Here is a 12,113-nt window from a genome sequence, read left to right as displayed (position 1 = left end):
GTACTAATGCATGCACACTCATTGCTTCGTATCCATCAGTCAATTCCTTGTATATTTCGCTTGCGAGAAACACGTGCTTCGGGTTCAAATTCTCGTCAGGAATTGCATTTACCTGAAACGGGCTGCAAAATCCCGTCAATGCTTCATCAAGTCTCCAGCCAAATCATGCACCTCCATTGTATTATCAATTGCATGAAGACTTCCTGTTTCTGGGGCTATGTCGCGAGTGGAGTCGTATGGTTTCATGTTTCTCGTACAATAAGCATTGTTTGTTTTGAGTTGAGCGTTAACCGTGCGAAATCGGCCTTACGCCAATATACACAGTGAACCATAGACGCCATTTGATAACGAAGTTTTCGAGCAAAATATCGGCTTAACATGTAGTCCATTAGCCTTATTCTACGGGTATGTCCAGAAACAGCCAGTGATAAATGCTTTGGACCGGAAATCGATCATTCATGGCGTTGACCAGGTGCTATCTACTAACATTCGCCTTGGAAATATCCATGGATATCTCAAATGTTTCCCTCGGCTACACAAAGAATCTCTCCAGAAGGCCAGGCTGTGAAGGCAAGTCAAAAATGACTATATCGATATCTACAATTACATGCATACTGAGACTTTAAGTTCATTACAACTAGTCTTTTTCAAAGTTTCCAAAAGTTCTTGAAGTTATGGGACAGTACAGTCCACGGGTCCGAGTCACGGTGTATTCTCTCGCAGTGAAGCCCACCACGCCATAAGGAATGTGTCTTCTGAAAGTAAATAAGCGATATTATACAACATGGTTCTAAATCGCTTATCTTAGACCCGCCTGTATTGCCAGTTCTCGAATCTGATACGCCACCAATGAAACATCATTGTACTTCAACGGGACCCGATGGCCCCCATCCCACTCAACAAACCTCCGACTTTCGGCGGAACTGAAGTCAGAAAATAGCTGCCTGTGAAGTGCCACATGGGGATCTCGGATTCCATGTACATGCACAGTGGGGATGCGCAGAACATTCGGACACGGCCCTTCGTATTTCCCATCGGTGATCTGCGACACATCGGGCAAAGGGGAATGTAGATCAAGATGCGGGTCTAGGCAAACAAATGGCGCACGGCCCGCTATGAGAATGCCAAAGTCGTATTCCGAATCTCCGGATCGCCGTCCTAGTTGTTCTTGGCGAACCTGTTGACGGTAGAGTATACTGGCGCACATCTTCGCGCCCTGACTAAAGCCAAGCAGACCAACCCACGCTCCAGTCGCTCCCTTTGCATCGTCTTGGCGCTTGGCTTCTTCTAAAGAGTCATCAAGTACTCGGATTGCATATTGAGGCCGAAGCTCCGGATGATCGGGGCTCCAACGGAGCCAACGTCGGAATGGGCCCCACTGACTGTATACCGACATGACATCTGGGCCCGCTTCAGATAGAAACGGCGCCTGTGCAAATACAAAGCGGAACTCGGACTTGAGTTGAGCAATGAGTCGGCGACACTGAGATTGGAAGACGGCGGCATTGGATCCTCCCCCATGAAGGCAGAGAATTCGGGGAAGGTGTAAAGTATCGTCAGCCGTCGTCGGATTTGTTTGCACCATCGTAAGAGGACTGTGTGAGTGATGAAGGCAAAGGATAAAGAAGAGGTCCACCTTCAACTTGAAGAAATGACTATTTTTTTGACTGTATTCTATTGGGATTTATAGCCACGCAGAAACTTGAACTTGAAGAGCTCATGTTCCAGATTGTTGTTCAAGGGTGTTCTGATACAAAGTACACTACACTACCTGCGGGCCAGATATATCGAGATCCAGAAGTGGAAAATGTAGCCTTATTTGCTCCTTCACGCCCGTGGACCATGATAAGAATCCAGCCACGAAGCCACGGCGTACCATTTCTGCAACTTCAACTCTCTTCCGATGGCTGATTTTCCGATAAAGGATTATCCGACCTCATTCCCCCTCTTGATTTATTGTGTCGAAATCGGTCATTTCATTTACCAAATAAGACTACTTCATCAAATCATGCAATCGTATTGGTCCCTTGAGGCCATGAGTTGTCGCAAAGGATATTAGAAACAACGCAATGGGCCATATATAACAGGTATTTGATGCACGAGACCCGACGCTGTTTTGGAATCCTTGAGACGATAAAGACGTGTTCCTGAATGATTGAATAAAATGCCCATCTCAACAGAATCATCCTTCTATCTCCCGGCTGTCGATATCAGCCCCTATCTGGAGGACCCCAACAGTGAAGGCGCTCGCAAGGTAATCGATGACGTGCGAGCTGCATGTCAGTCCACTGGTTTTTTCCAACTACTCGGACACGGAATCTCCCCCGCCCTGCAGCAATCTGTCTTCGCGGCAGCAGCTAGGTTCTTTGACCTTCCAAGAGAGGTCAAGTCACGTTGCAAGGGCGTTGGTTTCCGAGGATACGATCCTATGGCTTCACAGTCATACGAAGAAGGTGTGCTACCAGACCTGAAGGAAGGCTTTATCTCTGGGACGGACATTCCTATTGACGATCCTCGAGTGGTGAGCCGGCGTTTCTTCATGGGACCCAACGTTTGGCCGCCCAGTGAGCTGCTAGCTGAGGAAGACTTCCGGTACACTATTGAAGAATATTACGAGGCTATTTTAAAGTTGTGCTGGTTGGTGTTGGATCTTGTTGCGGCTACATTGCCATATGGACCGCATGTATTCGATGAGTTCAAAGAGAACGACCCTGCATGCCCGCTTCGGCTGCTCCATTACCCGCCTACCCCCGAGATGGACCTGGCAAAGGGTCGCCAGCTAGGCAGCAGCGCACATACGGACTTCGGAGCCATTACGCTTCTTCTTCAAGATGAAAATGCAGGTCTTGAGGTACAAGACCATGAAACGGGTGAATGGATCGGAGTTCCTCCGAACAAAGATGCCTACGTGGTCAACCTAGGGGATATGATTAGCAGAATCACCAGGGGAAATTACAGAAGCAGCACTCACCGTGTGATCAACAAGAATCCGACCGACCGCTACAGTGTAGTGTTTTTCTTTGACGGCAATGTGGACTATAAATTGAGGCCTCTGGATCGTGTTGGGCAGGATTCCGATGAAGAGGATGTTCTCACCGTGGAAGAGCACATGGTGGAGCGTACAACCACCACTTATAAGCACAAGGCAAAGTAATCAGATAGTTCACAGAATGTCTCATCATACTGCTAGTATTCTCCGATGGATATTATGATATTTCAGTTGGAGTTCAATAAACACGATATTTATTCACATCTAAATGAAACATGTAGCGACACCTGTAACACTCACCAACCTTTTAGACAGTATATAATCGTTATTTTATTTAACAGGTAACCCATAATAGCCCTGCCACCAGTTCAAGTTATCATCATGGAGCAGAAGAGCTCTCCCTGACAAGTCCTATGGATGCGTTGGTACATGAAAGTTCTAACAAATCTATATAACTTTGACTCGGGTCGTTGGCATTCTTGAGCTCCCGGAAGATCTGTAGAAGCTCTTGAAGTAGCGAATTGAAAGCCCCATCTGAGCCACGATTGCCGTAAAGGAACTCCGCACAGAGCAATAATGGAATGGGCATGAGGGGGTGAATCTGAAAACTCGTTAACCAGCCTCTCCGCGATAAATGAAATATTTGTGGATGCATTCTGGTATACCTTGAAGAAATTGAACTCTGTTAATCCTTTTGCCAGTTTGACAATTTCTTGTGCGGCACTAAATGCTCGCCGTTGATATTCAAGCACCCAGGCTTCTTTGTCAACTGTCCACACAGCAGATTCAATTCCCTTATATAAATGAATTACACTCGCCTGTCCCATGATATGTGCGAAGGAGATTAGCGGATCGCATATTTGAGCCGGAGAGGGGTAGTACTGGGAAAGAATCTGAAGTCGATTCGTAAGAACATTGTCAAGCCATTGGTGTTGGTCGATCCAGTTGGGGGCCAAATCGCCGTACACAAAGCGAACACTGTATTGCTGGGCATGGAATAAGCTACGGCCACATATTGTAGCGAGAACCACGCATTCATTGAACGGGGAGGCTTTTTGTGGCATAACATCCATGATAGCTTCCGAGAGGAAAGCCCCTAGCACCGGTTGGCCGCTCTGAAAGTCTGCATCCGCTGCCGGCAAACGGGTGCAGATCTAAAAATCAAATAATAGATCAGATGTGATCGAGTGGCTTTGACCTGGATATAATCGAAGCCTTACCACATGTTCGTTCAAAGTGATCGGCCAGTTATTACGCATACTTAGTAAATGATCCAAAAAATAGGCCATCCAGAACACTCGACGCTTCTCTTCTGTTTCAATCAGATCTGCCTCGGGAACTGGAAGTTTTGTCGGACTATCGATTTCGTGTAGGCGCATCAATTGCACAAGACGAAAGGCACGTCCGGCACTCATCCACGCCGAGCGATGAAATGTTCGCATCGACTCATAGGTTGCTATCAATATCCATGCCTGAATCTCTGCTGTATCAACCCCGTTATTCGGATCACCTGATAGATAAGAGTGCTCTAGCGATCGTTTAGTTTCCTGGTAGAATGATTCTTGAAGGTGTCTGAATTGTGCTGAGAGCAGCGACGCCAGGGTCCACACGGCATATTGTAGACATCGACGAGATATCCTTTTCACGGTTTTTCGAGCCCAACTTAAATAGCGACGGTGATGAAGTATCTGGATAGATGGATGAACTCTGTCAAAGTATAGTTGATTTCTAACACCGATCGTTATCAGCCATGAATTCCCAAGGACTCGGGGATATGTAGGTAACAAACAATTCTGCCTGCATGAATTCGCCTATTGGTTCGACCCCAATAACGTCTTTGCTATAGATTCCGACCGATTGTATTGAACTGACACTCGTCGCATTCGTCACTGTATTCAGCAGGGACGTATCCGACTCTGAAACCGTTGTGTTATCAACAAGAAGTGGAGATGGATATGATTCGGAACGATTGGAAGGGCTAGTGACACTGCAGCCATCATCATGCTCGTCAGTGAGGGGGGTTGGTAGTATATTGAATTTGGAGAAGCTGGCAGGGTCATGGGCGGGAAGACGATTCTCGAGCATCGCTGTGATTTACGTCAGCGTCCAAACTCATAGAATTCAATTGTTCTTGGAATCATAAATATACCGACTCGATTCCGCAACGCTTTCAGGTAACCTTTTTTTGGGCCCCTGGGCTGGCGTTGGGTGTTGATTTCGCAAGTTGCCCCCGACTCGAGGCAAACACCACACCTCGGTTGCTGTCCATCGCAACGAAGCTTACGACGGCGACATTCTTCACAAGCTCTTCCTGTCCGTTGCCGCTGTCTTCCGGTGGACCGAGAAGACTGGTCTCGACGTGTTAGGGCATCCATATCGCTGGTGAGCAGCATGTGATCAGGTGACTTGGGGGGGACAGCAGAAGAAAGTTGGAGAAGAAAGCAGGGCTCAAGGAGAAGCAGATCAGATAACTAGTCGCGGCCAGTGGCAGACGGAGTCGCACGAACAGTGCTTAATTTATAAATGGACACTGGGAGCTTGTTTCCTGTAGCGTCCAGGCTAAAGTGGGCGGGGACCCCGAGAGTACTTGAAAATGTACTGGAGAGTTCTGGGCGCAGCCGAGTGATGCGCTCAGGCGAAAGAGGCGAGGTACTTTAGAGTGGAGTGGAAGTCTTTTGGCGTCGATTGGCGTCGATTGGCGTACTTTGGCTTTGGCCCCAAGGTGTGATGCGCTATCACAGCCCCCTTAGCGCTTACTTATGTGTAACTTTGTGACCGTATTCGGTTATCATGTAGAATGGTCCACACCATATCGATATTGCGAGATGTGACAATCACGAAAGCCGTCTTCAACGGGGATGCAACAAGAGAAGAACAATGGCCAAGTGAAGAAGAGGGGAGGATAAGCAAGAGTATCAAGGGGCCCATGGCATAAGCCAGTGACCCGGATTACAAACAAAATTCCCCTTGCTTACGTAGCTCAGTGCGGGAAGTGCATACATAGTACTGTGCTAGTAAGAGCACTAATATCGAATTCAATTCTTTCAAATAGTACGAAGTAGTTCAAGTAGTATTTATTATCAACTTGAAGTACTACTTATAGTCCGAATTCGACCAATTCAGTCATGTCCAGAAATTGAACGCTGTTTCGGTAGATTGGCACTGAGACAATACTACTAATAACTAACGTGTTTCATGGGTCGGAGGGCCACCCGTGCTGGAGGGCCACCCATCTCCACCACCACTATATTTTATACGAATAAATTAACCAACGCCAATTAAATTGCAAAAACTAGGTGCTATTATTAAGCGGGCACCTATTGCGCTTGTGCCTTTCCACACGACAATTACCACAACGCTGTGGCACCCTCTCATTGGCCGGTCTCGCTGTGCGTGGAGGTGCCGATGGTGTAGCTATATTGGTCTCATGTGCTAATTGCAGACGGATTTGCATATCCTCTACAGTAATACCACCTTCATAGGCTAATTGGGTACTAGGTTTTGTATACTTGCGTTGCTTTCTAGCATTTTCAGCCATTGTACGCTTATAATTAGCTGCTGTAATGGCTGCTTTATTTGCTATGCTTTGGGCCCCCCTGCTCAGTTGCTCCAGTTGTCGTTGTATTTCATCATTGTATACAAATGAAGCCTGCTCAATTCGTCGTTGAATTGACGATATCTGACGTCTAAAATGGACTGATTTGCATGGCGTATGTAGCACAAATTCGTAGCTACTATCACTACCTTGAGATGGTGGTGGTGTAGGTATTGGAGGGCGTATATCGAGCTTTTGTAGTACTCTCTCTGGCGAATATGGTATTATACCAGAGCCTGTAAAGCTTGCAATAATAATAGAGCTTCTATAGGTTACTGCACGCGCTATAGGATAGATATCGAGGAAATTAAGCTTGTCAATATGGGTAGTACCCATACGGGCCATATCCTGCACATATTGGCCATAGAAGTGCTTTAATATACCAAAATAGCCAACATCTAGTAGTTATAATAGATGTAATAAGTGTACAGGCATACAAATTGTAATAATATTATTTGCCATACAGATTATGTCGAATTCTGGGGTGAGGTGACTCCTATAACCATCCATAACTAGTAGTGAGTAGGTACCACATTGCCTCTTGATGATATGCGGAATGAAGCAATCCTCGAGCCATAAGAGACCTATAGAATTAGTTGTCCATCCATTATCACTAACTTCAAAGTACCACTCTCTTAGCATAGTATTAAACCAGCCTAATATTAAGTTTTTGGCCTTAAAGATAATGGTCGGAGGTAGTACTTCGTTTAGATTGATACATTCAATCACATTTATCCACTTACGATTGCTAGAATGTAGGAGTTTTCGCTTCCCATAGAAATCCCTGCCAGTAACAACCTTTGAAGTACTAGTAATCCCCATTGCAAACCCAGTCTTATCAAAATTGTAGATATCATCGTCGAGTATACCATATTCAGCAATTTTATCAGCCAAAAGGCAAAACCACTCCTTTATAACCTTCGGATCTTCACATAAGGCACGCTGTGCGCTATATCGACGTAAAAACCTAGATTTAAGGGTATCCCGACGTTTAACAAACTGGTATACCCAATTTTTGCCCACAGTAATGATACTGCCAGCGTGAGACCGCTCTGCAAGCAATATATTGGCCATATCCTTTACCATGGCATGCGAGGGGGCTTTACCACGCGAATCGAGGTCCAGTATCCAATTTTCCAATGAATCTTCTTCAATTGCGGTCAATTTCATGTTATTTGCACGTGCAATTGGGTGATGGGTACGACCATTCAGCCGTCCTTGCAACGTTGTACGCGGTACACCGAAAACCCGCGCAGCTTCACGAATAGATGAATTTTTTTTTTTGTTTTTTAGGGCCTGGATGGCCAATTCCATCCTGCCCTCTTGTTCAATCAATTTTTGTCGCTTTTCATGGCGAATTGGTGGCATCGCGATGGTTGCAAAAAGGAGGTTGCTACACGCGACGCGTCTGTGGAGACGGGTGGCCCTCCAGCACGGGTGGCCCTCCGACCCATGAAACACGTTAGTAGGTATGAATACTTACTGGTATGCCAAGCTTCCACTATAAATATTAGTTATATGTCTGTACTAGTACCTACTAGTAGTATAGTAGGAAAGAATATTTTCGCATTTTTCATCAAATTAGTGATAGCATGATGATAGAAGAAGGCATTGGCATGAACACAATGCTTATATCAGAACGAATAGCATCCACCGTAATAAGCCCTGCCAGTGGCGTTCCACAAGGCCTCGAAGCAAAGAGGCTCTGAGAAGACGCAGCCTGCATGAGTGAGGAAACTGGTAGATCTAAAAAGTGGGGATTGCCAGTATATATTATTCAAGTTTCACAGGATTTGGTTTGATAATTTGGGCCGAAGGAACGTGCAAGTTGAGAAAAGAAACGAAGTCGAAGAGCTTGCAAGTACAGCTGTTTTGAAATGGTATGCGACCTCGGGACAAAATCATATAACAACACAGTGAAATGGTGGATTAGCCACTGGCAGTAGTGCCAGTGGGCACTGATACCGGAACTTGAATATGCTAATATATTTGACTACACTAGTATACTAGTAGTTTCCACTTAAGTTATTTCTACTAGTAGGACTCATTAAAATATCAAAAATACAAGGCCGTGATACTAGTCGCAAGAGCAATTTTGTTTTTTTAAACCATGGATTCCAAGTTGCCACAAGGTACAATGCAATTTGACGCTTACTATTACACAAATACTAGTACTAGTATCCTGATATCTTCAAAGCCCAGGTTGCGATTCATTCGGCGTAAACCAGGTGTTGCACTGTATATTGATGTTCACGAGCGAAAAGAACTATATTTACTTTAAATTCTATTCCAGCGTAGTATTCAAGAAGTAAGGGTTAGCTCACCTGTTCGAGTTCAAATTGCACGGCTGGTGGCCTTATGTGGTGAGCATGTACAGTCGATCAGGCAACCTACCCGTGAAGATTTCCCAAGAGAAAATAAAAGGCTATCTGACGATCACTGCTTTGAAGATTTGCAAACTCTCACTGGTTGACTGGTGTGGCGCGATTGGAATTGTCGTATCGGCCAAATCTCCCTAAACCACCTAAGACTGAGAACATGTTTCTCTGCTGAAGTGGGTATAACTGCAGAGACTACTACAGCTTGCATACATCACTAGCGCTACCCCAAGCTGGTATAGTACCCAGTCCGCTTGGGAAGCGAACGTTTTTGATACGACTCCATTCCCTTAGTGTTCCAATCCAATGTTCCCTGCCATATCCACTGTCCTTCACACCCCCGAACGGCGTTCCCAAAAGGGCGCGGAAGTAATTATTCACCAACACGACCCCAACGTCCAACTTTCGAGTAACTCGCAGAGCTCGATTGAAGTCCGCGGAATATACCCCTGCAAAAAGTCCGTACTGCGAGGAGTTGACGATTGTGACGGCTTGCTCTTCCGTTTCAAAAGAGCCCACAACAACGACAGGTCCGAAGATCTCCTTGTGTGCAATAGTCATTTCAGGTTTGACGTCTGTGAAAAGCGTTGGGGCCACATAAAACCCCCCCCGCTAAATCTTCGGCTGTAGGTAGGCTTCCCTGCGCAGATAAAGTCGCTCCTTGACGCTTGCCTTCTTCGATATAGGACAGAATCTCCTGTTGGCGCTCCAGAGACACAACAGGGCCGATGTGCGTCTTTTCATCAAGTCCATCACCGGCGCGCAACCTCTTGACTGCTATTGTGAGGCGATCAACGAAAGTCGGGTAAAGGTCTTTGTGAATTAAAATCCGTGATGCGGCGGTGCATGATTCACCCTTGTTGAAAAAGGCCCCATCGACAGTATCGCGCACAGCTAACTCTAGATCAGCGTCTTCGAAGATAACAAAAGCATTCTTTCCTCCAAGCTCAAGTGCTGTAGGGGTCAGGGTAACAGCAGCAAGCTGGGCAGCCTTCGAGCCTGATGCGGTCGAGCCTGTCAACGAGACCATTTTGACTAGTGGGTGACTGATCAAGGCCTGTGGCAACTCCGGGCCCAGACCAGGAATCGCCTGGACAACATCTTCGGGAAAGACGGACTGCAGTATTTGAACAATGCGCATCAATGTCAACGGAGCCTGCTCCCCTGGCTTTAGGACCATGGTATTGCCAGCCGCCAGACATGGGGCCAATTTCCCCCCAGCATGGACCGGAGGCCAATTGAACGGCAAAATCCCCACACACACCCCATGTGGCTCATAAATCACACTCGAATAGATATTTCCTTGGTCGAAAAATTCCGAAGGTATTTTGTCGGCAATAGATCCGAAGTAACGAAACACTCCCACCAGAAACATAAGATCAAATGATGCATCTTTGACAGGTTTCCCGTTCTCAAGGCATAGCAGAATGGCCAATTCACCGATGTGCTTTTGAAGCTCGTCAGCTGCCTGTATGAGATAGACTGAGCGTTCTTGTCGAGTCTTCCATCGCCACGACTCGAATGCCTTTTGTGATGCTTGGATGGCCTTATCTGCTGTGTCGGGATTTCCGGCCTGGACGACAGTTATCGGCTTCCCTGTCGCCGGATTCACGACAGTGAACTGCTGGAAAACATCCTTGCACGACCAACGATATTCACTGACTGGCGGGATTGTCTTCAGAATTTCTGCTGCTGTTACGGCCATGATTTCTTGCGTCTTCGATTGGCCCGGTGTGTGATTTAGTGACGATGACTTGCCTGGGTAAGCGATAAAGTAGTCCTTGGGAAGTGAGAGAGGAAGAGATGGATTATACTAAATATATAAGATCCGTTGGGTAGAAGTTTTAACTATGCTTACGTAGTGCACGACCCTCAAGAATCAATACTGCATTTTCGAGCAACAAGACCCGGATATATTTCTACGGTCCCTGTCAAACTCCGAGCCGGCTACTCCTTATTCCTTCGGGTGAACATGGGGGTCCTTTTGAAGAACTACAGGTTGAATTGACCAAATACTGGCTAATTGATCAAATATAAGAGATAATTATGGAGGTTCCTGGCATGGCTGTCTCCACGCTTGTACTGCAGTATGTTTTCAGGCGCTTTCTCCCATGTATATGTTCTGCTATGAATTTCCATACAATCTCCGTCACGAAGGAAAGATTCCAGTCGCTTATTTGTAGGTGTAGATAGCGAAGTTGTTGCCCTCGCTATCCTCGAAGTATTGGAATAGTCCCTTGTCACCTTCGGGAAGCACCTCGCTTGCCTTCTTGCCACCATTCTTCTCAATGTCCTTGAATAGATTAGCTAATGAGGTATTGATCTCTTTCATTGACAACTCACCTCTAAAGCGGTCACAATATTCTCTACATAGAGGTAGAGTTTAGTAGATCCCGAGCCTGCTGGGATTTCTTCCACTAGGCGCATAGCCCCTCCGATGGGCAGAACACCACCTGGCACCTCGAAAGTTTGAAGCTTGTGAGCGGGGAAACCCAGAGAGGAGGGGGCGAATGTCCAGTTGAACACTGCCTTGTAGAATGCGGCCCCTACCAGTATCGCTTAGATTATGTCTTCGGATAATTGATTACAACATCGGGAGATCTTACCTCGAGCCACATCCTTGGCCGGAATTTCGAGTCCAACAGGAGTTCCTGTGGGAATTGGAGACATGATTTCGATATTGAAGAAAATTGTTTAAATATTGTTCTTTGAAAGATTGCTGAAATTGATTCCAGTTCATCCACTCAAACCTGGTCTTTATATGCCAGTCTGTTCCACCGAATTCTTGATCATCCATGTTCTATTCCATCTTGATTATCAATATACCCAGTCGCTTCGATGTGAAAGAAGCTATCAGCAGTTTCCAATTGGATGGAGCCATGTTGTTTCTTTGTTTGATCAGTAAAGATTTTCCGAGGTGAGTGGCGGAATATCTTTCTCGGATCTCTTTTATCCGAAGAATTCGCGGGCTGGCAGATGACAAATGTCTCCACGGCATCATATCATGCTCCGAGATACGAGACTCGTATTTTTGTTATATCTCCACAAAGGTCGCAACGTCCAGATAATCCGGAAAGATTAATCCGTCACTCCCAGGGAGACCGAAGCCCATCCCGCCATCCTTCAAGTGTAGTATCAGCTGCAAGTAAAC

At 46.1% G+C, this 12,113-nt stretch overlaps 5 protein-coding genes across 5 annotated transcripts; 1 reads left to right on the top strand and 4 right to left on the bottom strand.

Annotated features, from left to right (window-relative positions):
* Positions 1-799: 799 nt before the first annotated feature.
* On the bottom strand, positions 800-1,585 carry N7533_009541 (Serine hydrolase FSH; the record flags this gene model as incomplete). The annotated part of the gene is made up of 1 exon (XM_057106191.1): positions 800-1,585. One exon carries the CDS (start codon positions 1,583-1,585, stop codon positions 800-802), a length of 786 nt encoding a protein of 261 aa, XP_056957640.1.
* Positions 1,586-2,164: 579 nt separating this feature from the next.
* On the top strand, positions 2,165-3,154 carry N7533_009540 (isopenicillin N synthase family dioxygenase; the record flags this gene model as incomplete). The annotated part of the gene is made up of 1 exon (XM_057106190.1): positions 2,165-3,154. The coding sequence occupies one exon, from the start codon at positions 2,165-2,167 to the stop codon at positions 3,152-3,154; it is 990 nt and encodes a 329-aa protein (XP_056957639.1).
* A 203-nt stretch (positions 3,155-3,357) lies between these two features.
* On the bottom strand, positions 3,358-5,074 carry N7533_009539 (fungal specific transcription factor domain-containing protein; the record flags this gene model as incomplete). Its single annotated transcript, XM_057106189.1, has 3 exons — positions 3,358-4,143; positions 4,210-4,696; positions 4,725-5,074. The coding sequence occupies 3 exons, from the start codon at positions 5,072-5,074 to the stop codon at positions 3,358-3,360; spliced, it is 1,623 nt and encodes a 540-aa protein (XP_056957638.1).
* Positions 5,075-9,160: 4,086 nt separating this feature from the next.
* Positions 9,161-10,667, bottom strand: N7533_009538 (aldehyde dehydrogenase family protein; the record flags this gene model as incomplete). Its single annotated transcript, XM_057106188.1, has 2 exons — positions 9,161-9,505; positions 9,567-10,667. The coding sequence occupies 2 exons, from the start codon at positions 10,665-10,667 to the stop codon at positions 9,161-9,163; spliced, it is 1,446 nt and encodes a 481-aa protein (XP_056957637.1).
* Positions 10,668-11,135: 468 nt separating this feature from the next.
* Positions 11,136-11,632, bottom strand: N7533_009537 (VOC family protein; the record flags this gene model as incomplete). Its single annotated transcript, XM_057106187.1, has 3 exons — positions 11,136-11,255; positions 11,306-11,508; positions 11,569-11,632. The coding sequence occupies 3 exons, from the start codon at positions 11,630-11,632 to the stop codon at positions 11,136-11,138; spliced, it is 387 nt and encodes a 128-aa protein (XP_056957636.1).
* Between the last annotated feature and the right edge of the window lie 481 nt (positions 11,633-12,113).

Source organism: Penicillium manginii (assembly GCF_028828005.1).
Source record: "Penicillium manginii strain IBT 31320 chromosome Unknown utg000006l:1.0-4164085.0:1.0-4166146.0, whole genome shotgun sequence".
In the NCBI taxonomy this organism is placed as follows: Eukaryota; Fungi; Ascomycota; class Eurotiomycetes; order Eurotiales; family Aspergillaceae; genus Penicillium; species Penicillium manginii.
The sequence above is the reverse complement of the archived record's forward strand: the minus strand, read 5'-3'. Positions and strand labels throughout refer to the sequence as shown.